This window comes from Micromys minutus (genome assembly GCF_963924665.1).
Source record: "Micromys minutus genome assembly, chromosome: 26".
Lineage (NCBI taxonomy): Eukaryota > Metazoa > Chordata > Mammalia > Rodentia > Muridae > Micromys > Micromys minutus.
This window is the reverse complement of record NC_137961.1, coordinates 6,013,396-6,038,777: the sequence shown is the minus strand read 5'-3', so window position 1 is coordinate 6,038,777 and position 25,382 is coordinate 6,013,396. Positions and strand designations below refer to the sequence as shown.

The following is a 25,382-nucleotide window of genomic DNA, read 5'->3' as shown; positions in this document are numbered from 1 at the left end:
TGTGCATTGCCTGTTGCATGACCATGCACACCTGTATGGTTGTACAAAGAAAACACTAAATGCTCACCTCCTGAAATATAAGCCTGGTTGTCAAAGTGGATTGAGAAAAAAATATGTGGTGGAAATACAGTCCTTTTATTTAAAATAGAAACTTTGACGGGAGCCGAGTTAACATATAACAAACGAAGATCCAGCTCCCCTGGAGGGGGAAAAGCCCTTCCTTTCTGGAATGAGACAGGGGCATGACTGATAGCGAATCTGACGTTTCCTTTTTCCCTCTCGTATGAAATCCTCCAGCCAAGCTGTGCGCTCACCGAGTAGGCGAATTCACTCCGTCACTTCACAAAAGACTTCCAAATTCACTGCGGCAGACACTGCAAAATTAAAATGTTAAGTACATCCTAGCTGAGGGGGAGAGACGGAAGGCTCCGTGTTCAACCAAAGGTCTTCAATAATAGGATTCATTAAAAAAAAAAAAAAAAAGACAGATGGGATCAGGAAATGTTGCTGCGGTGAGGCCATCATGAGAGGAGAGGCGGGCAAGCCTGTCTTTTGTGGACCTGCACAATGATCCCAGAGCCAGACTGGCTTCGGAGACCCTAGGGCTCCAGAGAGAGGCCACCGGCTCCCTGCAGGGCAGGAGGCTGAGACCATGCATCAGATCTACAGCTGCAGTGATGAGAATATTGAAGTTTTCACCACCGTGATTCCTTCCAAGGGTGAGTAATAATCATAACAATCGCCCTTGGCGTCCCCTACTGTGGCATCTTACCCTACGGGGGGAGGTGACCCGTGCTGTCCGACTAAGGTACAATAGTACGCGGTACCCTCAGGTCCCGAGGTCTGTTGGCTTCTCCGTTTTGATCCCCCCCCCTTTCTGAAAAGGGGCACAAGAATATAAGCATCAATCATAGGGGACAATCTATTAAGGCGGGCGCGGGGACAGCATAGCCTTCCTGCTTCACTTAACTCGAAACGCGCAACCCAGCATGCCCAATGACAGGGACAATAAGTGATTGTTAAAGAGACAGAGATGGAAACAAAATTACCAGGGCAGTCCGATAAGCCTTAGGGCAGTCCGATAAGCCTTTCTCATTGTCTGGGGAGGCGGGGGGGGGGGGGACAGAAAGGGGGAGCCCTTTCTGAAGGGAGAATCAGCTATTCCAAAAGCCAACTCCATCTGACTTGGGAGGGGAAAGGCTCCTAGACAGCCAAACGCCCAGAAAGGGAATGAAACTGACCCCGGGGCTTACTTAGCCATCCAGACCCAGGGTCATCCACCTAGGACCACCAAAAGGGAACCTTGACTTTACAACCTCTGGTTCCTGGTGTGGAGTCCTGGGAAGGGCTGCGTGAGACCGCGCTGAGGGTCCGGCTGGTGATCGAGTATACAGCCCTTCACGCAGACACTGTTGGTCCTGCAACCCCTTGTCTTGTCCTGCTGTAGCACACACAGGCTCGCCCCCGGGTTCACTGGGATATTTGGCTGAAATGGTGAGCCCACATTCGAATAGTTCTTTGCTTTGTCCCTCCAATGTGAGGTGCCTTGCTGGGGAGCCAGGGGGGTTATCCTGGGGGCTCATGACTCAGCCTGGACACAGGCAGACAGCTAAACATAAACTGAGCCCTACTACTGAGGGAGAGGGAGGAAAGGGAGAATTGGGAGTTTGCCCATGTGTAGGAGTTGAAATTCTCTCTGGAGATTCTGAAAGTCAACCCTTATGAAGAGGAATTAATTAGATCTGTGTGCATAAAAAGAGGCTTCCCATCTACTTTGTCTCTGCCTTTTGTTTTTTGGGGTTTTTTGGGGGGGGGGGCTGGGGCTTTCATTGTTAGTAATTGATCTATGCTTAATATCGTGCTTGGGACGCTAAGATAATTCTGCATAGTGTTTATGGGTACATTTTTGGAGCGACCTGTGAAAACAAGACGAGAAGGATCCATGTGCTATAAAATCGGTGAGCTCAGTGGCCCTGGAGAAGTGTGGAAGGAGGACTGGAGAAGGTGAAAAGGCGGCCTAGCCTCGCTGTTGATCTTTGGAAAGCAAAAATATTGGTTGGTCTGTTTTCACTGAGAAGAGTGCGCATGTCTATAACCCAAGAAAGCTGAGGATTCTCGGGCATTGCACTGAGATGCACTGTTCTCGAAAGATTGAGAAAAGAAAAGGTACATCTATTTCCTGTAAAAAGCAAGGGAGGAAAAGTCCTTGACAATGTGGCTGTAAGACTTCTGTCATTTCTGTGCTGTGTGACCTTGGACCAGCTACTTAACCTCTCAGGCGCGAGTTCCCACTTCTGTAAAAGAGAAAAAAAGGATTTAGCTTCCAGGATTGTCATGGAGAATACATAGACCGAGACTTAGAACAGCTACAGTGGGGCATGTACAATCACACACTATTAAACATGTCATATACAACGTGATTTGAGTTTTCAGCCTGCTCGGGTGGCCGTGAATATGTTTCGTTAAAGATAAATATTTGACCCTGTTTTCATCCATCCTTGCGCCTTAAACTAAGTGCTCATAGATTTTTCACTTCTGGGGAGTTACTTTCTAGGGAGGATTATTTGCAGCTTTTGTAGAGGCATCAGTGGGTAGATCACATCCCTTCCCATGCCTTGCTTCACCCTGGGGCATCCCAAGAGCCTCAGTTCTGAATCACTCACTGTGTACAAACCCTTATTACAGGCCGTCCAAAGAACTGCAGAACACAAGGTGGCTTGACTGTCCAACAAGGTCTGAATCCCCTAAGTGGGCCATTTCCCAGAGGCTGTGTATGAGCCCAATCTCCCTAGAACAGGCTCAGCAGTGCAGGTAGCATAGCCTGGGTTGCCTAGTGGTTAGAACGAAAAGCCTTAAACCTCATGTACCAGTACACGTCTGTGGTCCCAGCACTTGGTGGCTTAAGGTGGGAGAATCATGAGCTCCAGGCGAGCCTGGGATGCATAATAAGACCCTGTCTCAAAAAGAATGTGGGGCCATGGCTCAGTAAGCAAAGTGCCTTCCTCCCAAGCACAAGGAGCCGGGTTTAGATCCCCAGAACCATGTGAAAAGCTGGGTATGTGGCACCTGGCCAAACTCCAGCAGCAGAGATTGATAGATCCTAGAAGCTTGCTGGCAGTCAAATTGATGAGCTATCAGACGATCAGTTCAGTGAGAGATCTGTCTCAAAATTAATAATAAAGTGAAGATGGAAAGCAATGAAGAAAAGCCATTCAATGTCACACACTCACACACACACACACACACACACACACACACTAACAAGTACATGTGCCACACAATACACACTAACAAGGATATATATCACATAATGCACACATACACACACACATACTAACACGTATGCACACATGTACAAACACACTAACAAGAGCACACACCACAACACACACATGCATACACACTAATGAGTATATGTGCCAAAGCACATACACCCACACACTAGCAAGTACACGTAGCACACAATATACAGTAAAAAGGACATACACCACACCGTACCATATGCACACACAGTGTGGCTGAACAGAGTGGATGTTGCAGCCCTGGAAACTCGCAATGCTGTGGGATCGGTGCGGCAGGGCAACTCAGTGGGAATGAAGCTGAGTAACCATCACCCCCCAGGCTCAGCTTGAACCTTAGCGAATCCCTTTACTACTTCTCCTTCCAATGTTACCTATGCGGCGGTCAGCCTGAGAGCTTGTTACAATGTTACATTGTTACAATGACCTTGTAACACTGGCAATAGAAAACAGTATGGCGCTTTTCCTTTCTCTTAAAGATGTAAACCACCAGCCATGCGTGTCCTCTTCAATTCTAGAGACCAGGAGCCCTTTAACGATGTATGTGTGGTAGATACAGCTCATAGTGACCTCTGAAGATAGAAGCTGTTTCACTCAGAAGCTGCACTGGAACTTACTCCTGACGCGTACCTCAAAGAAGGGATGGGGAGGCAGGGACCAGCAGGACGGAATGAGGTGGGCAGCAAGAAGAGTTGCTGGCTGGGTCAGAAGCCATAGCCTTCCATAGGTAGCCATTGCACCCGGTTCTTCCTTGTGCCTTCCTCTGGCAGAAAAGTTCTATGAAGCCACTATTTCCTGGGTTCATTTGCTCCTTGACACAGCCCTCTAGTGTGGGTGCCATTGTCATCCCTATCTGACACATGAAGAAAGTGAGGCCCGTCAAGTTCAGATTCACACCCAGCTCAAGAAAGCTGGAGTCAGACTCCAGGCTTCACCACAACAAGGGCTTTGCCAAGAATAAAGGAGAAAGACCTCTAACGTCACTCCTGCAATAGGTGTTAAAAAGCCAATTCAGGCCAGGCGGTGGTGGTGCATACCTTTAATCCCAGCACTTGGGAGGCAGAGGCAAGCAGATCTTTGTGAGTTCAAGGCCAGCCGTGTCTACAGAGCAGCCAGGATTACACAGAGAAACCCCTCCTCAAAAAGCAAAACAAAAGGAAGAAAGAATAAATGAAAGAAGGAAGGAAGAAGAAATCAATTCTGTTCTAATCAGGATGGAGATGTGCTAGGACTTGTGTTCCATTAGCTCATAACAATATAGAAGGTAGATGACTAGGGTAGGTGACGTGAAACATTCGAGGCCAAACATCATGTGTATGTCCTTCTGTTGTGAGGGACCTCGAGCAGTCAACCCCACAGAAGTGAGAGGGAGGAATGCTAGTTACCAGAGCTGGGAACTGTGGCTATTACATAGTCAGATCCTTGCCTCGGCCCAGCCAAGCGCTGTAACTACTTAAAAGATTACTGGTTTAAGGTTTTTTTTTTTTTTTTTTTTTTTCTCTCTCCATGATGGGGACTCCTGTGTTAGCCCAGGCTAGCTAGAACTCACTATGTAACCAAGGGTGACTTTGAACTCCTGATTTTACTCCTGTCTCCATTTCCCAAGTTCTGAAATTCCAAGTACATACCAACCCACCAGGTTTTATGTGGTACGGAGGGTCAAACCCAGAACTGCATGCATGGTACACAGACACTCTCGAAGCTAATCTACATCTTTCCCTACTAAGCTGCTTTTAAATTATGGCTGTGTGTGTGTGTGTGTGTGTGTGTGTGTGTGTGTGTGTGTGTGTGACCATTTTACCCACAGGTGTACAGACCAGTGATACCATGACCACCATCAATCTGACTCTTTCCTTGGCCTACTCTGAGACAGTAATACCCTACTCTTTCAGCCTCCCAGACCCTGGGAATGACCCGTCTACTTTGCATCTCTGTGAAGTTGAACTGCTATAGAAAATTTTGTTGTACTCAAATGTAAATACAGTGTATCTAATTAAAAAAAAAGAAAAGAAATTTTGTTGCAGCCAAGCCAGGTGACATCTTGAGTCCCAGTGAAATTCTGTTTCTCCCCCACCCACCCCATAGCCCCAGGACTGGGACAAACCCTTCTAGGCATTTTCTAAAACCATTTCTTTATCTCTTTCAGTGCCCAGTCCGTCCAGGAGAAGAGTGAAGAGCTCTCAGCACCTCTTGGCCAAGAATGTAAGGAAATGTGATCAGTTGGTTTTGATACTTCTTGGACTGACCCCTCTCTGAGCTCACAGAGGGCAGAGGGTATTTTCAGTGTCTCATGGTGATTTATTCACATAGACAAAATAACCGGCAAATATCAAGCGTACACAGAATAGTCCCCAACAGAGTCCCACATTGTGCCATTTTCCCAGGGACAGGGAAGACCTCACACTGCCTGTGCAGGAGTTCCTGATATGGACGTACCATCCTGGTCTAGGCATCCATAACAATATATGTAACATTATATATTCTCACCATTATAGACAGCAACGAAGTACTCACACAATTCCTTGTGACACAGGGCTCCGAGCAGAATAAGCAGATAAACGGATAAGGAGAGATCGTCCGTCCACCAGCCTATCTATCCTTGGGTATTTGCGTATCTAATATGTTGTGGTGGATGTACAGAGCACACAAGCAATTTTGTGGCTGTTTGAGTGCTTGCCTGAGATAGACCTGTGTACCTCAGGCTGTCCACAAGCCCACCACACAGCCCAGGCTGGCCTGAAAGTTGAAATACTCTTGCCTCAACCTCCAAAATGCTGGGGTCTTAGGCATGACTCTTCTTAAAAATGTCTTTGGCTTACAGGCTTGTCTGGTAACGCCAGAACTCGGAACAATTAGGAGGTTCCAGGGCTTTCGCTGTTCTTTTCCCGCAGCCTCATCAACGTGGACTTTCATTTCTAAATTGTGCTTTGGTGTTTTTAACGCACTTTCGGCATTTTTATGTCGCTCAGACACCCTTAGAGGCTGATGGTGAGGCACCTCTCACTTTATACATGTCTTCCTGTCAGAACTACCAGCACGTACGTCGTCAGGGTGTCTCAGAAGGAAGGCGATGAGCAGCTGCTACCACAGACATTGGACAGCACTATTACAATTTTTAAGTATTGTAATTTTAAAAATATTTTTTTGTTTTAAATACATGTTTTTTTAAGTTAAAAATGGGTTTATTTTCTGTTTCTATAAACATCCTTTAGACTTTAAAGAAAAGGAAGAAAACAGGTACATTGATCACCCTGAACAGGGCAGAGTAGCCAGGCAACAAGAGTATTGCCTACAGCTTTGCTACATTTCAGCGTGTATCCATTCCAAAAAATCTCAAACACTGTAAGGATACTTACTTGCCTTAGTATCACAAAATTCTGATATACTGTAGAACATAGTAGAAGATTAATAGATTCACACACACACATACACACTCACACACACATACACACTCACACACACATACTCACACACACTCACACACACATACTCACACACACTCACACACACATACTCACACACACTCACACACACATACTCACACACACTCACACACACATACTCACACACTCACACACACTCACATACACACATACTCACATACACACACTCACACACATTCACACTCACACTCACACACACACTCACATACACACACACATACTCACATACACACACTCACACACATTCACACTCACACTCACACACACACTCATATACACACACACATACTCACATACACACACTCACACACACGTGGGTTTTTATTCCTCTCCTTTGCTTGCTTCTACGCTCATCGTGTACCTTTGAATACGGACTCCCGGGAACTCTGTTAGGAAAGAGCAGGCGTGCACATCATGAGACTAAGCCCCTCGTCCGTAAGGAAGATGAAGACAAAAGTGTTTTCACAGACAATTCAGAGTTAGGAAACTTTCCTTCGGGGGTTGAGGCCTTAGCCAACAGCTTCCAGCTCCTCCATTTAGAATATTCTAGGCTAACTACAGGACGTGCACACCAGGCTGGGCAGCTGAAGTCTGACCTCTCCTGCCTTGGTGAAATGGGGGCTCTGTCCTCTTGTCTAGGTTAGTAGCTCGGAGGTAACAGGAAACCATCTTCTTTGCACAGGCACTAACATCTACAGAATTCTTTGTCCCCAAATGTTGGTTTGCATTTCCTGTCACTCCTTGGGCCTCCGTGTGGATGAAAATTCATTTTCCCTCTACCACTTCCTTCTCTGAGTCACCCTCAGCCCCAATGCACTTCCTCTTGCTTTTTCTTCCAAATCACAAGGCACAGTCTCTGATGTGCTCTCTCTCCCCTCCCTCCCTCCATTAACCCTCCCTCTCTACAGTCTCTTCTTTTCGGATTCCAAGTCTGGCTTGTTGACGTCCTAATCATCTTGATGCCTGTAGATGTCATAGAGATATCTGGAGAGATTTCGCCCACACAAGGAGTGGGTCTGTCCAACATACTAGGATAACAGAACCCTTTGATAATAAGCAGGGAATCTGACAGGAGGAAAGACAGAGAAACGGGGTTGTAAATATCACTTTGTCCCAAATTTGATGATTGTGTGAGGACATCTGTGTGGAGTCTCCTGGTTTGTGCACTAAGTATTCAACTGTGCTTGAAAGTCCTCAGCTGGGTGCCCCTCTGAAGCCTCACAAAGAGCCTTCACTCAGGGATACAGAGCTGAGGTTTGCATTGGTTCTGTTGGGACAGCTCTGTGACCTTAAGGAAGACACAAAGCTCCCTCTGACCTCAGATTTTCTACATGTAAAAGTTGTTAGTTTGGACATTCCTGCCATTTCCTTCTGTCCGAAGTCATGATTGTGCCTCATCCTCTAGGTCTCATTCATGTGTCTAATTCCTCATCCTGACCTCTGAGCTGGTAAACAAATAGAAGTATGAATTTGGGGTATAAAGGGATGGACTCCCCAGCAATGTATGAAAATAACATTTCAGTAGACTGTTTGATGACCTAGAACAAGGAAATCCCATCATTAAATCCTTGTTTTCCCTTTTCTACCCTATTAACATCTCAGACTCCCACCCTCTCTCTATGAGATGCTAAGGGCATGCTCACACACCACTGTGTTCTACAGCCGTCAGAGTTCTGTGGACAAGAGAGTAAGTCAAGCTCTCAGCAGCCAGCTATTGCCCTGCTCTGAGGTGTGTGGCCCTAAGTGATAACCTGGAAAGTACCTAGAGGCACATACACCATCACCACCATCATCACCACCACCACCACCATCATCACCACCACCATCACCACCATCATCATCACCACCACCACCACCATCATCACCATCATCATCACCACCACCATCACCACCACCACCACCATCACCACCACCACCATCACACCACCACCACCATCACCACCACCATCATCACCATCACCATCATCATCATCACCACCACCATCACCACCACCATCATCACCACTATCACCACCACCACCACCACCATCACCACCACCACCATCACACCACCACCATCACACCACCACCACCATCATCACCATCATCATCATCACCACCACCATCACCACCACCATCACCACCACCACCATCACCACCACCACCACCATCATCACCACCATCATCACCACCACCACCACCATCATCACCACCATCATCACCATCACCATCATCATTATCACCACCACCATCACCACCACCACCACCATCATCACCACCATCATCACCATCACCACCACCATCACCACCATCTCCATGACCACTATCACATACACTGACATCCTCCATCCATGGTGGGTTGAACAGCTAATGCTTCTCCTTTTCTCTTCCCTATCTCCTGCCACACACAATTCAATGACAACCTGGAAAGGTGGCATATCTCCTTCCCCAAAGAGTACACATGTCTTCATTTCAAAAGATGGAAGGTGCTACTGCCTTCTCATGGACCCCTTGGGCTTTCTCATCTGCCTTACGTTGTCCTACAACTGAGTGTAAAACACACACACACACACACACACACACACACACTGCATTTCACTGTGTGGACAGGAACTTTCTTCAGCCTACCTCAAAAGCTTGCAGGCAACCCAGCAAGCTACCATTTCTAAAATGCCCAGAGCAAGAAAGGACAAGGATTATCAGGCCAGCGATGAATCCTAAATGCTCAGAATACACCCAGGTCCCCCCCACCCAAGATATGACTGGGTCCTAAATGGATCTGACAAGAGTAAATATTCTACCCCATTTCAGACCAAAATCTGTGATATTCAATTTCTAGATACGGGATACCTGAGGTAAACTGAAAGAAGACACGAGTGGCTTCTCTCATGCTCCTCTATGACAAACACAAACATTCAATCTTCAGAACACCAAAACACTTGCAAATGTGGTCTGTACACAACCAGAACCTTTGCTAATAACAGGCTTTGATTATGTCAGTGGGCATGACCCTACGCTCAACTAGTAAGTGGCAAAACTGGGGCATATGGTCATGGAATGTGGCTGAGTCGGTAGAATGTTTGCCTGGCATACATACCCTGGGTTCAGACCCCAGCCTGTTGATACACACCCGTAATCTCAGCATTATACAGCTGGTGGCCGGAGGGTTAGAAGTTCAAGGATACCTTCAGCTATATATTGAGTTGGAGGCTAGCCTAGACTAGATAAAGATCTATCTAAAAAACAGATCTGGAGTTTTAACTCTGACTTGACCTGAAATTGAGTTAATCTTGTTCTCCATTGGTAATCTGAGATGAGACCTATTATTAATCAGGTAATTCCCAATGTGCTGGGTTCCATCATGGAAGAAACTGCACATCAAGGAACAGAGGGCAAAGGAAGCAGTCTATGTGGGACAACCAACACTGTTTTAAAATGCATTTCTTCCCTGACAGTAAGCATATTTTATGAGTTTTGCTCATTTTCTCTCCATTTTCTATTACTTTTTTGAATGTTATTGCTTAGCAAAGAGTTTTGTGGGCACAGGAAATTATCCCTCAGTATATATAATGCGCTGTGTTCTATCAGCTTACATTCTATTTCAGTATTTGTTGTTCAACCACAGCTTTGACCTGGCTTATCACTGAACCCAAGCCAGTGCCCTGATATTTATTCCAACAACATCACTAAAGATACAGTTTCCTCCGCCGACTTGAAATACCACCCTGTTGTCGTGTTTTTAAAAGCCCATTTACTTTTCTTCGGCACCCTCCCAAACCAACACTATAGTCTTGTGTGGTCAACTGAAGGGGGTCTGCCAAAACCTAGAGGATGGGGGCTGAGCCCCTCTGCCCCCCTCGCAGATGCTCAGGCACCCGGGGGCTGAGACAGAACGGGTCCTTGCAGAGCAGCTGTGTGCAGAAGGAAGTGAGTGAGGGAAACCGGGCCCTGGGGAGGATGGGGTGCTATGGAATAGTGAAGCCTCTAATGAATGACCCTGTGTCCTGGAAATGGATAAAATATGCAGAATCTGCTCCCAGGCTGCCAAGTTTCCCTTCAGGACTCCCCGTGTTAAGAGAAAAATGGCTGCTGTTATTTGTGTCCTGTTCTTACATTTAAATAATTTCAATGATTTAAGTACAGCTGCCCCTCAGTACCCTCAGGGGTTGGTTCTGAGACGTCCATGGATATCAACATTCACGTGCTCAAGTTGCCTGTGTAAATGGCACACAGTATGCACACAGTCCACACACACACACACACACACACACACACACACACACACACCACACTCAACTTTAAATCATCTCTTGCTCTGACTCACAAACTTACCTTAAGATAACGACGTGTTATGAAAACCATGGCATGCCATCTGCTAGGAGATAAAGAACGACCTCTGTGTGTGTTCAGTGCAGATTCAGGTTTCTTTATTTATTCAGATTTATTTATTTTATGTGAATACTGTGTTGCTTTCCCCAGACACACCAGAAGAGGGCATCAGATCCCATTACAGATGGTTGTGAGCCACCATGTGGTTGCTGGGAATTGAACTCAGGACCTCTGGAAGAGCAGCAGTCAGTGTTCTTAACCACTGAGCCATCTCTCCAGACCCCCCCAGTTTGTTTGTTTTTTTTTAAACAGCAGTTTTAAAGGTTTAGTACAATAATTTGATCTTATCTTTTCCTTCCCTCCAGCTCCTCCCAGCTCCTTCCAAACCCACCCAACTCCAAGTTCCCTCCCTCTCTTTAAAACAAACGACAGAACAGGGAGTCAGGTTTGGGTTGGCTGACCTGTTCCCGAGCACGGGGCCTGAGGAGTAAGACCGATCCCGTGCCACTCCACTGGAGAAAGCTGACTTTCCTGTCCTCCTGACTGTCAGTTAGGCGAGGTGTGGGACGTCATGCCCTTCCTCCATGCTGCAGTCTCTATGAATTCTTACGTTCATCTTCCCTGTTGTGTCTGGAAAACAGTTCCCTTGAAGTCACCCACCACCTCTGGTTCTTACAATCTCTCTGCCCTCTTTTCTGCATAGGTTAATATAATCTCTTATTACCTTTTCCATACCGAGTGTTTCGATCCGTATTCACTCTTCCTAGCTCCTCCCAGGTTTGCCACAGCGCCCCCGCTTCGTGTCCTCTTATAAAAACAACCTATTAGGTCAACTTTGTGCTGTGTACGTGCTTGTGGGTGTGAGGCGGTCCACTGAAATTGACCTACCAGAGGTGATAACATTGAAGAAAGCAAGCGCTCCCTCCACCTCCACCGTGAATAGCTCTTCAGCTCATGAGCCCCTTCCCCTTCCTGCTGAAAGGCCGACACAGCCGGATCCTACCCAGAAAGGGCGCTGCTTACTGTAGTCCTCCCTGACCTCCAGCTCTTACAGTCTTTCTGCCCCTCTTCCTCAACGATCCCTGAGTCCCAGTGTCTGTTACTGTTTGTGGTTGAGCTCCAACAGGCGACTGTAGTGCAACCACCTTAGCCTTTAGCCTCTCTTCTGACTTTCTGCTACCTCCACTGACGAACAGTGAAAATTCACTCCCTGACACCCTGGTCCAGGCTCATCTCGCCGTGGCCATTTATTCATTCATTACAATTCCCTAGTGGACGTGAGGTGGGTGCGGTCCCCGGGTGCTTGTGGGAACTCAGGAGGATGATAGCGCCTCTCACCCTGCAGGTGGTGATCGAGTCCGACCTGTACCCACCGAGGCCCCTGGAGCTGCTGCCTCAACGCTGTGAGCGCAGGGACACAGGCGACCGCAGGTGGCTGCAGACTGGCAGGGACACAGGCGACCGCAGGTGGCTGCAGACTGGCAGGCCGCAGACCGCCAGGCCACCCGGGGTGCATCCCACTAAAACCACCGCCAGACCAGGTATGTGAGTCTCAGTTCCCCGGGTGGGATGCGGGGACCCCGGAGAACCGGGTCTGAGCTACAGCAGCAGGAGTGCAGTGTGAGTGAAGACGCCCGAATTTCACATGCTGCAAAGGTAGCTGCCCACCCGTCAGAAGATGGGCATCCGTGAGCCCTGAGCGAGAACACGCCACGCTCCTTCGTGTGCGTGTGTGTCAGTAAAAGTCCTTGGATTCATCCTTAGTACCATAACCACAGTCAGAACAACCAAACTGTACCTTTTGGGTGGGGGTCGGGGTTGGGGGGTGAGACAGGGTTTCTCAGAGTAGAGTTAGCTGTCCTGGAACTCACTCTGTAGACCAGGGAGGCCTTGAATTTACAGAGATAAGCCTGCAACTGCTTTCCCATGGACTGGGATTAAAGGCGTGTGCCACCAGGCCCGACTAACCAAATTGTACCATTTTTTAATTTGAGTGACTTAGTAATATATAAAAAGAATTTAGGGGCAAACCTATTTGAAAACTGGAAACAGTAATGTTACCTTGGATACTAGGTTGATTTTTGTTTTTTAATGGCTTGCACCCTAAGCAATAAAAATAAGATTCAGCTTCTAGTCCACTGACGTTTCTAACAGCATTTTTCTCCTTAACTGATCCTTTAGGCGTTTGTTTTCTGTTGTACCGACAGCGTAATATTATTCATGTTATAATCCTAAATCACTCAGAATGATGGCACACACTTGTAATCTCAGCATTTGGGAGGACGAGAGGAGACGTATCCTGAATTCAAGGTCAGCCTAGGCTTCAGGAGGATAGCTTACCTCAAAAACAAACAAAAACACAGCAGTTGTGAGACAGCTCAGCTGATAAAGTATTTGTGACACAAATATCAGGTCCTGAGTCCAATCTCCAGACCCCACATGAAAAACTAGGTCATGATACAGAGTTGGAAGCTAGTGAAAGAAAAGAGATGCCCGGTGGAGAGGAAATCTAATCTCCTCACACGGGGCACCGATGTTATTTTTATGAAGTGTTAGAAAAAAGATGATGTCCCAGGTTCGGCACCTATGTTATGAAAAAGATGAAGAGAGTGGAGGGGATATGGAGGTGCAGGGGGTACACATGTTGGGAATCCCTTTCCCCTGAGGGACCAGCCACAAGACAGTATAGTACAGAATAGAGTTTATTCAGGGCATGGGGAGGGGAGTAGAGGCAGAGAGAGAGAGGAGAGAAGAAAAGAGTAGAGAAGTAGAGGCTGGCCATGAGCACACGGAGGTAGAGAAAGGGGATGGGGAGAGAAGAGGTGGGGGGGTAGCCAGAGGACAAAAGGACAAGAGGGGGTGCAGAGCATACCTGGCTGTGGCCAGGTAACTGTGGGGTGGGTGGGGTTTACAGAATCCCAACAGCCAGAGACAGAACCTCAGAGCTCCCTGGTCAGCCTAATATGAAAGCTTTAGATCTCAGTAGAAGACACCTGAGGTTAACTTCTGCCCTTCATAGGATGCACTTCATGCACCTACCTACACTAAATGAACACACAGAGGGAGGAAGGAAGGAAGGGAGGAAGGAAGGAAGGGAAAGGAAACCCCAGAATGTTGTTGAAGCTTTGGGCATTAACAGGAACTGGCACCATTCCCTACTGACTGTGTTCTCTAACAATCTTTTCTCATTCCGTGGTCCTCCTCGGTTCCAAGTTTCATTGTGGTTCTTAGTTCTAACTGTTGCTTTTCCTCGGCGTCATACTCGGTTCCTTTGGTCTTACCCTGCACTTAGGATCAGAGGTACAAGAAGATGAGCTAAGCTACATTTTCAGCTAATGTCGGCTGCACACATGTAAATAGGCTGGAAGCGTTAGAAAAGCCACAGTCTGACTTGCAAATTAAGAGGAGATAGATTTTTCTCCGTGTCTATGTATATATAGGTGAGTGGGTGGATGCATGTGTGCGGGAAGAGAAATAGGCAGAATATTCCTCTTTGCTCCAAAAATCATAAAGTGAATTTAGAATTCGTGTTTTTCAAGCTATGGTGGACCCAAGAATCAGCTAGGCGGCTTTCCCTGGTGCAGATCTGAATTCAGAAGGACCCTGGTCCACTGATGGATCCAAGGGTTCATTCCGACAGGACAGTCCTCTTGTGGCTACAGGGTCCACAGACTGAGAGTAGCAGGGGTTTAGAGAGAAGTTAATGCAGTGATTTTCAAAATGGGTTCCAGGCACAGCACAGCACCTGGAACTATGTTGGAAAAACACTTTTTATTTGACTAGGAATTCCAGGGCTAAGGCATATCAATCTGAGTCTTACACACACACCTTGAAATAATTCTCAATCATGCTACAAGGCAGACTGTAGTTTTTCTAATCTTCCATTTGGCCTACCGCAGTCACCCCCTTCCAAGTTCACAGAACAGAAAAAAACAGCGCTGTAGAAATTGTTTGACCCATGCAAGGTGACAGTCCTTGGCAGCCACAGAGCCAAGGTACAATACCCGGTCTCCTAACGTAATGGTCAGTGCCATGTCCCCCAGATGTCTAATTTTAGAGGTCACTTTTATAGTTTCCAAAAGATAGTATCTCATAGTGTAGTCCAAGCTGACCTCAAACTCACCATTCCCCTGCCTCAGCATCCCAAGGGCTAGGATTATTTTATTCAGAGGACAAGAGCAGTAGGCTATGACATGGAAAGTCTGCCCAACATGTGACAGTCAGCTCATGCAGGGATGTGCTAGTCAGCTTTGGGTGGGGGAAAAAATAGATTCCACTGGGCATCGATTCAATTCCTCAGTGCTTCTAGCTCGATAGATCCCAGGATGGGTAGGAGAACTGTTGCTGATCCAAAGCCAAACCTTGATGCTCTCCAAGGAGAGACTAGGCAACAGCCCATGGGTATCAATTCTCACTTCCTCCCATCAGTAAGCTGCATGTCTCTAGGGACCTCGGATCTAGGGGCTTGCTGTTTCTCCAAACTGGAGGACAAGGCTCTCGGGTGCTACAGACATCTCCAGGAAGAGAGAGAGGTGAGGAGACATGGAGAGGTAGAACCAAGGAAGACATCCTCACAGTCTCAGATGCTGGGAAGGGACAGTGCCTACCTCCTGGGCCTGGAAAACTATTTAGAGCACTTTTCCCCAGAGATGAACTAGGGCACCTCGCAAACCAGCTGATCAAAACAAGCTAAAAGGTGTCGCCTTTTACCAGGCATGACCGTCCAGCTTTCCAGAAAGTCTACAGTTTCATCCCAAATGTTTCTACCTCCTTCCCGCCCACGCTATACGCTAAGCCGTTAGTGTCACCCCCGGAGAGCTCTTGCCTTACCACCTTTGCAACCTACCTCAAGCGTTGCAGCCACAGACCCACCACATCTCACATATGCGGACAATGGCAGTGAAGAGCCTCAGCCTCCAGGCCCTCTCCCTCTCCAAAGCCCCCAGAATGCCCTAAGACGGGAGCTTCCTCTGCATCTTCTGTCTCTTCCTGCCTCCAAGCCATAATGGCATCCCATGGCCACCTCCTGAGACACCCTGTCTTTACCGGATGGAATCCTGCAGCCCAGGGCTATCCTACCTCACACAACCCTGCCGGCTCAGTCCATTGTGCTGCCCCGAGCCTTCACTAATGCTCTTTCTGCAGATCATCTCTGTGTACAAAACTCCACCTCCTCTGGAACGGACATGTTGTCCCTTCATCAAGCATCCTTTGAGACTCCCTCTAATACCCCATGAAACCATCTTTATCTGGGACTTCAGTTGCTCTTCTGATGGTGTGTTAAAACACCCTGATCAAGGCAACTGGGACAAGGAAGGGTTTCTTCTGGGTTTACAGTTCCAGAAGCTTAGTGACCACACAGGTTACTAGCTAGTAAAGGTTACTAGGGTTAGTAACCATAAACCAGGAGAGCTTGGCAGAGAGCAAACATGGTGGCTGAGAACTCACATCTCAAATGGGAAACGGAAAGCAGAGAGAGCAGACTTGAAATAGCACAAGTCTTAAAACTCCCAAAGCCTGTCCCCAGTGATACACTTCCTGTAGCAAGGCCACACCTCCTAAACCTACCCAAAGAGGGGTACCAACTGGGGGCCAAATATTCAATGCCTGCAAATACAGGGGATATCTTATCCAAACACACCTGCCTTCAGATGAATGGCTATGTATCACCAATGCCTTGGTTCCCCCAACTAGAACATGTAAACTACCATGGCTCCTCCTCCCCCTTTATGGTGACAGTAAGGCAAATGAGGTGTAACTGTCTCCAGATTGGGCACAGTTGGTTTCAAGACCCATTTAAGATGGCAGACTCTACAATGCTCAACCCCCTTATGTCAAATAGTGTAGTAATTGTGTATAACCTATACACACTTGGCTTTCTGTCTAATTTAAAGGTAGATGACTGAAGTACATGTGAAATAAACCATATGAACATAGTAGTTATACTATACTATTTAGGCTAGGGCCAGGAAACTAAGTACTTGTTCAGTATAGTTTTTTTTAAATAGTCTCATGGTCTATGATATGCTTTGGACTCACTTGCTTTGAACTCTTTCTCCTCCCACCTTCACTTATCAATGTTGGGATTACATGTATGTGCTACCATGTTATATGCATGTGCTACCATGCTACATGCATGTATTACCATGACCCCCTATATAAATTCAAGTTCGTCATTATTATTGTCATTGTTGCAGGACTGAGTATTGAATCAGGGCCTTTCCTGTCCTGAGCAAGTTGCCTACCACTGGACCACACTCCCATCCCCACAAATGCAGTATTTTGGATATGAATGTGTGGCCTACAGGTAATGAGGCCAACCACTATTGTGCAGTTATGCCCAGCTCCATGCCTGGTATACTGCTGATTCCAAGTATTCACGGGTACCACTTATTGTGGTGCACTCTTGGCAGGGTTAAAGGGGAATTTTCCTAGACCAACTGAACTTAGTAGCATCTGTCTTTGGATCAAACCATAGAAGATAATGATTCATAAATTAGGTGATTCCCGAAGTAGGTTCTTCACTCTAAGCAACACCACTGGCAGGCAGCATCCACCTAAGAAGCTCAGAAAACAACCTCGTCACCCAACCAGTTAACTGGTTCTCAGCTAACCAGTAAGTTGTTTCCAGACCACTAGCTAGCAAGCCATTGGACATGTGTAAGCATTTAAGCTCAGCTACTGTGATGAAATGCTGTTGGGGTAGGTTTGGGGCATACCCAGTCCGCTCTAAGACCACCTACAAAACTTGCAGATCTGCCGTGCCCCACGGGTTCCTGGCATCCAAACTCAGTTACCGGGTTTGTGTTGCAGATGCCTCTCCCAGCTCCTACGAGCTCCTACATAGACATTTATGTGATGAGATTAGACAAAAAAAAGAGAGAATATGAGACGGGAAGGTAGGATCCAAGTGAGGGAGGGAGCAGGAAAGGAGGGCAAGCAAATCCTGTGAGGCAGAAGCAGACAGGACTGGGATGAGGGAGAGGAGGGAGACCAGCAGGAAGAGAGAGGACTAGGATTGGACGTGGAGGAGGAGGAAGGGCTTGAACAAAGTACACATGAAAATACCATAATAATGAGGCTCACTCTTTTAACTAACTTCATGTGAGCTGAGGTCTCAGGAAAGGAGAAAGTGCTGAGGCCCTACTCTGTGAGCACCAACTGCATGCAGACACGGAGCTAAATGCTTAATTGACTTAATCTTTTCCCCAGCAGTTTGAGGCTCCCAGCAAAACCGAGCTGAAAACACACGTACTCCCTATATCTGCCTTCTGCCTGCACGTGTGCAGCCGCCTCCACCCTGAACATCCCTACCACCACGGTGTGCCTGTCATAGCTGCTGAACTGCACTGAACTTAGTCCCAGCTTCCTGGAAGAGTGACAGGATATGGGGTGACCCCACTTGGCAGTTAGCATTGCCTGTCCAGCATCATTGTCTTTCGATGCTTGGCACAATAACCCGGAGAAATCCCCTCCTCTAGTGGGTTAGCGAGATTGAATGGATTCAGAAGCAGAAGGAGACAGAACTCGGAGTGCGGCTCAGTAATGTCTCTTCTGTTCAATCCCACAGTGGGGATTTCTGAACCCAGAGCATCGACTCTGTGTGGAAATCGTGCATATGGGAAATCACTGGTAAGTAAAATAAGCCAGATTTGTTGTATCCGATGTGCCCGAAACTTCTTGATATGTCTTTCTGGTGCCAGAAAGAGATTGTGTCCTTTGCCCAGGGCTGAGGATTGTTAGGAAAGCAGCAATGTGGTTCTTTGCTCTTGGAACAAGCCACTGGTACCCCTCTGTGCACTTAGGATACATTACTGGCTGCTTCTCTTTCTCAACAGGGATTCAGTTCACATACAAACAGAAGCTGTGACTTGCTAGCATCTCATGCATGGGGGAAGACCCAAAGGGTCTGGCCATAGAGCAATGCCCAACTAATTCCCAGGTGCAGCTCTGGGGTAAAGGGATGTAAAGTTCTCCAGCACTAAGAGAGGCTGTGTCACCACACAAGCCCAAAACACTATCGTCTCAGCTTGACTTCGACACATAGACTATGGCTCTGAAACATTTGTTTACAGCAGAGTTGGTGTCTGGAGAGGGCTCTCCTCTCCCCTTGCATTTGGATTTGTTCTTGCTGAGTGTTTTCTGTTCCTACAAATAGAGGCAATTGCAGAAACCTCTTTCTTCTTAGGAGGCACAGATATCATCATAGATGCTGCACCCTCAATATCTCCATCTAAACCTAGTTACTGCCCAGAGGTTCCACCTCTAAACACCATCAACACCCCGGGGACAGGTGGGGCCTTACCAGATGAGTTTAAGTCAGGCACAAATATTCAATCCATAACAAGTCATTTCAGGACAAGGTACTTCTGGGAGCATCCCTTACAGGTCGGGTTTGCTGCGATTCAAGAACCAAAGAGTAAGACGTTCAACTGATCAAGAGATCAGTACCAGTCTGAACAGTTTGTGCTGTCGTGCATAAGGATTGGGGGACATGCCCTCCAGATTTATCTCCACTTATTCATACTCTTCTAGGGAGGAGCATGAGTTTCCCCCTCACCTAAGAGCGGTGAGTGGAGACTATCTCAGACATTCTAGGCTCTTGTAGCAGCTGCTGTTCAACGTGAAAACTAGAAGCATTCTGGGCCAGCCCCTCATCCCTGTGGAACAAATTAGACAGATATGGGTACTCATGCTCAGGACACGAGCTCTAATCCAGGGATTTTAGTAAGGTCATTGTATTGGAAAAAGTACACAGAAGGGTGGGGCGGTTGTCAAGGAAGTCTCCTCTCCAACCTCATATGCAGAAAATAGGATGACTAGGCAGCTGGCAGAGGGAAGGAAGACAGTCTTGAAAGTTCTGAGATGGGGGTGGGGAGGTCAAGGTTAAGGAAGAAAGAGCTGAGATTATCTCAGACATAGTAGGCTCTTGCAGCAGCTGCCGTTCAACATGAAAACCAGATTCCCGGCCAGCCCCTCATCTATGTGGAACAAATTAGACAGATTTACGCACAGGGCAGGGGATCTAATCCAAGGATTTTAGCAAGGTCATTGTATTGGGGAAAGTACCCAAAGGGAATCTAGTAACCAGGGATTCCTGCTCCCAGGCCTCAGGAGAGGTTTAGATTGTGCCCTTGGTAGATAAGCGTACGCCAAGGAACGGAAGAAAGCTGGGGTAGTGTAGGGTAAGGGTGAAGAGGTTCAAGCAGTGTTTCCATGGGTCTGGAAAGAGTGGAACTATGCCCCGTTCCTCATCCAATGCTCGTCGTCCAGAGGCAGGAGAGAGACCCAGAGCCTGCCCATCTAAATCTGACTCAGTGCTGGCACAGATGAGGTAGGACTAAGGAAGGGGGAGGGACCAGGCTTTCCCTTCCAGAACTAAGGAGCTATGGGCCATATTAACTGAGCCGTTGGCATGATGGGAAGGAATAGCTAGGGAGAGGCCACCAGGTGGCACAGTAACTCTGCCCTCAACCTTTTCCACTCCAGGACAGGGGTAAATAATAATGTCCTTGACCTGGAATTTTTCCAGAGACTTCGGGAAATGTGGTGACTTAACACGTTGATGGGGCTTGGAGCAGGAAAAAACAAAGCTTCATCCATTGAGGAAGCAACTGCCGGACTTAGCCCTGATTGGGCCATTAGTTAAGTCTCAGCTCAACACAGGGCTGAGGAAGGGTCAATCCCAGACTCCTCCGCTTGTCACACCATTTCTCTAGTGAGCAGGATAGCAAGTAGAGAACTCCAGAGAGAAAAATAAAAAGTGAGCAGGCAGGTTTATCGTGTAGCCAATACAGTGCTCTGGGGACAGGAGGACAGACAAATATGAACACGGCCCGCAGCCTTGGGGCAGACCTGGTGAAAGTGGCCTTGAAAGGCTGTTAGAAATGAGGCCCTGATTCAGAGAAGTCCTCAGACCTGCAAGAAAGGAGGGGTCAGCAGCAGAAAAGGCAGAAAGGGCAGAGCTACAAGTCAGCACTGCAGGACCTCAAGGAGAGAGGCGCAGAACTGGTCTGAGGCTTCCGTGATCAGGGGGTGGGTTGGGGACAGTTCCAGAGTCCAAGAAGGACATTGGAGAGTGTAGCAGGCCTGGGTAGAAACAAGGTCTGAGTGGACTACTAATTTGAAAGGTGCAAGAAGGCAAAGGGAAAGGCTCGTGCTACTGTGGGCAGTGTGCTTGAAGACAGATGGACCCTACAGGATTGACAATCAGACACCAGCAGTGGAAGGGAAAGGGTGACAACTCTTAGAAGATCAAATGTCTCTATCTCTCTATCTCTCTCTCTCTTTCTCTCTCTCTCTCTCTCTCTCTCTCTCTCTCTCTCTCACACACACACACACACACACACACACACACACAAACACACATGTCTGTAGGCTAGTTTTTTCTTTTTTCTTTTATTGGATATTTTCTTTATTTACATTTCTAATGTTATCCTCTTTCCCGGTTTCCCCTCCAAACCCCCATCCCACCCCTCCCCCTGCTTCTATGAGGGTGCACTCCCACCCACCCACTTTCTCTGGCCTTCCTGCCCTGGCATTTCCCTACACTGGGGCATCAGTAGGCTAGTGGTTCTTAAAGTAGCATCCCAGGACCAACTCTTTCACACATCTTGTTCCATTCATCAGCTCCAGGCAATGTCCCACCTGCTAAGTCAGACCCAGGCACCACAGATGGCCTCCAGCAAGTCTGATGCTGACTAGGGGAGGACAGTCGCTCGTGTTGGGGGATACTACCTTTAGACAGCCCTCTTAGAAATGGCTCCAGTAAATGCCAGAGTGGGAATGAGGTACCATCCTCAGGAATGTGGTACCATCCTAATTTCTTTCACCGCTTCCCTAAAACACAGATTCCTCCAGTGGCCAGGATCTCAGTGAAAGCTCCAGTTGGGGCTGAGGTGGCAGCCAAGGGCTCAGAAAAAGGAGCTGTTCTGGGAAGAGGGTAAGTACACGGCTGTCCTGCTGTGCAAGCAGCACAGATCCCCACCCATCCCTCCATCATGAGCAGGTGGCTTCACACTTACTCTGCACACTTCACACACTTACTCTGCACAACAAAATCCATGGCAGCTGTAAATTGCCTCCTAACAAGACCTGCGATCCCAGATCGGGCTATCTACACATCAACTGCTTGTCTGGGATTAAGCTGGAGTACTTTTCATGGTTTCCACATCATTAACACTGCTCTTGTGGCTTTGTTTAATTAGATGAATGTAACAAAAGTCATATCCCGAACCTCTGTAGATGGTGTCAGGAATGCCTCATGAACTCTATTAGGGGCCCTCACGCACAGGTAAAGAAATGTATCGAATAGTTTTCAGAGGTCCAGCACCTGGCTAGCTTTTGTGAGGTCCTGGTTTTCATTCCCAATGCTGCAAAAACAAACAATAAAACACGGGTTTTTAAATAAACTGTAACCCTGGCCCCTGTTAACTCCATCTGATAAATAGCCACCATAAGAAGGTTATTCCCTGAGTACCACAGCCCTCCAGCGCAGGAAGACAGCGGAGCCTGCCTGCAATTCATCATGGACGGTTACATCTCAATGACCACCTTCCACACTGCAGGTTGTCACAAGGGGTTCAGGTGACGCAAAATGAAAGCTTTGGACTCCGGTCTGATTTCTAGCCTGACACTTCCACCGACTCTGGTTTTGAGTGAATCATTCTCATCTATTTAAAAACAGAGAGGCTGGGGAGATGGCTCAGTGGTTAAGAGCAGGTACTGTTCTGACAGAGGACCAAGTCTGATTGCCAGCACCCAGGCCAGACCTCTCCTAACTTCTTGGCCACCATAGTGAGTTTAAGGCCACCCCGGAGTACATGACACCTTGTCTGAAAAGAAACAGAGAGGAGGGCAGGTATAGATCAGGTATGGAACGGGTCTTAATTAGGGTCTCTATTGTTGTAATGAAATAAAAGGAGCAACTTCCACACTGTAGGAGGTCAGGAAGGGATCCCAATGAGGGCAGGAAGCTGGAGGCAGGAGCTGAAGCAGAGAGTACAGAGGGATGCTGCTTTCTGGCTTGCTCACCATGCCTTGCTCAGCCTGCTTTCTTATCCAACAGTACCTTCAGCCCAGTGAGGCCACCATCCCTATAGGCTGGGCCATCCCCCACCAATCACTAAGTAAGAAAAAGCCCTAAAGCCAGATCTTACGGAAGCTTATTCTCAGCTAAGGTTCCCTTCTCTCTGACGACTCTGGCTTATTTCAAGCTGGCGAAAAACTCACCAGCATAAAAATGTTGATGTGAGCTTGGAACTGGAGATCTGCTGCTGCTTTTGCCTCCCGAGGGCTGAAAATACAATGTGGTCCCTGGTCTCTTAATATCTCAGATAGAGATTAGGTTTCAAGACGAGTTGTTGAAAAGCAGACACAACCAAAACATAGCAAATACTGGCTAAAGGAAGTAAAGCCCTGGGAGTTGAAGTGAGAACCTTCACGATGGAGCCCTTCTGAAAGTCAGAATTCCCCAAGACAGAACTGTGAAGACCAAGTTATGTGCCATTTGATATATCTGGGATTTAACAGGGTGTGGGGGGGGGGTTGTTTGTTGGTTTTTTTTTTTTTTTTTTTTGATTCATTTGGCTTGGATTTTGTTAATATTTCTCCCATGGGGTGGGGGGGCAGGGACTGCCGTGAACTGCTCAGGTAGACCAGAAAGACTACCTACAACATGCCTCGATAGAAGTCAAGTTTTCTAGGCCACAGTACTGCACTGCTTGTCTAGACCCAGCCACCCCTCCCCCACCCCACCTGCCCATCTCCATAAACCCAGCCACCCCTTCCCCACCCCACCTGCCTATTTCCATGCTAGAGATCAAATCCAAGCCTTCTACAAGTTGGGCAAGCACTCTACCACTAATCTACCACACCACTCCTCCTTATTCCTACTGGTTAGGCAAGCAAGACTCAAAACAGAAGCCAGGGAAATGGCTCAGCAGTTAAGAGCACTGAATGCTCTTTCAAAGGTCCTGAGTTCAATTCCCAGCAACCACATGGTGGCTCACAACCATCTGTAATGGGATCCAATGCCCTTTTCTGGTGTGTCTGAAGATAGCAACAGTGTACTCACATATATGAAATAAATAATTTTTTTTTATAAAAAAAGACTCAAAACAAAGGGACAGGAGCCCAGATCCCACAAACTATCGTACTTATGGTCATCTCTACTTACTCTATCTTAGATGCACCCCAGAGACATCCCTGTGGGTGTTGTACAGTGACCCTCCAGCTATGCAGGGCATGGTCATAGGATAGAGGAGAAGGAGAGAGCTCTGGCTCAATGCAGTCATTGCCTCCCCCGCTCCATCCCCACCCTACTCTTTGGTTTTCCTGTTTAGATCCAGACACCTCAAGAAGATAGCAGAAGAGTACCCAGCCCTTCCCCAGGGAGCTGAAGCCTCCCTGCCATTAACAGGTACCACTTCCTGTGGTGTCCCTGGCATCCTGCGAAAAATGTGGACCAGGCACAAGAAGAAGGCTGAATACATGGGAGCCACCAACAGCGCCTTTGAAGCTGACTAAAGGCGACCTTCCGTGGGCGCCTTGCATTGGCCACAATTCACAGGGAGATGGAAGAGTTGAGGACTGAGCCACCCTCCCCTCTGCTGGACCAAACGCATCATCTTTCCTTACACTCTGGCATGGGGAGTAACAGCCCCAGCAGGCAGGGAACCCGTTCCTCAGAACTATGAAAGCCATTGGTTTGAAAGTCCGACTGGTCGATTGCAAAGGTTATATCCCCATCTCTGGGCAAAACTGTCCCAGAAGCAAACTTTCCTGGCCTGTTTGAAAGCTTTCCAAGGAAAACAGAAGGCAGCTGAGCTGTCTTCCTTAGGAGTTTTCCCAAGACGTATGTATGATTCCTGGTATCAATGTAAAAGCTCGACTCTGAGGTACATGGAACATGATGGTTCTCACTTTTTCCATTTCATGTCTGTTCTGCCTTGATGAAGAACAAAACGCTTCGTCTTTACTTTGTTCTAATATCTACTTAACGGCGACCGTCCTCTCTGCTTTACTAACCGTGGGCATGGCTGCATGAGTTCTCTTCTTTTCTATAGAAAAGCACTTAAAATGTCAATGTTAATTTTAATGTCCAGTATCTCGTGACATGGCGCAACTGACCATCTTTATCCAGTGACTAACCCAGAGAGCGCTCTTCTGTTGTTGTCTCTTCTCGCCAAAACCTCTGCTAAGAAAGCACTGTAGTCCCCAACTTACAGATGGGGACACCGGAGCATCTGGATGGTGGTATGTGGCTTGACAGCAGGTTGCAGGACTGTCCCCAGGTCTGAGCTTCTCTAAAATGACTAATTTAAGAAAGTTT

At 47.5% G+C, this 25,382-nt stretch overlaps 1 protein-coding gene across 1 annotated transcript; it reads left to right on the top strand.

Moving 5' to 3' along the window:
- Positions 1 to 545: 545 nt before the first annotated feature.
- VXN (vexin) lies at positions 546 to 24,577 on the top strand (the record flags this gene model as incomplete). The annotated part of the gene is made up of 6 exons (XM_080938562.1): positions 546 to 719; positions 5,446 to 5,501; positions 12,396 to 12,591; positions 18,621 to 18,682; positions 21,901 to 21,992; positions 24,394 to 24,577. The coding sequence occupies exons 1-6, from the start codon at positions 653 to 655 to the stop codon at positions 24,575 to 24,577; spliced, it is 657 nt and encodes a 218-aa protein (XP_080794688.1). The 5' UTR covers positions 546 to 652.
- Positions 24,578 to 25,382: the final 805 nt, after the last annotated feature.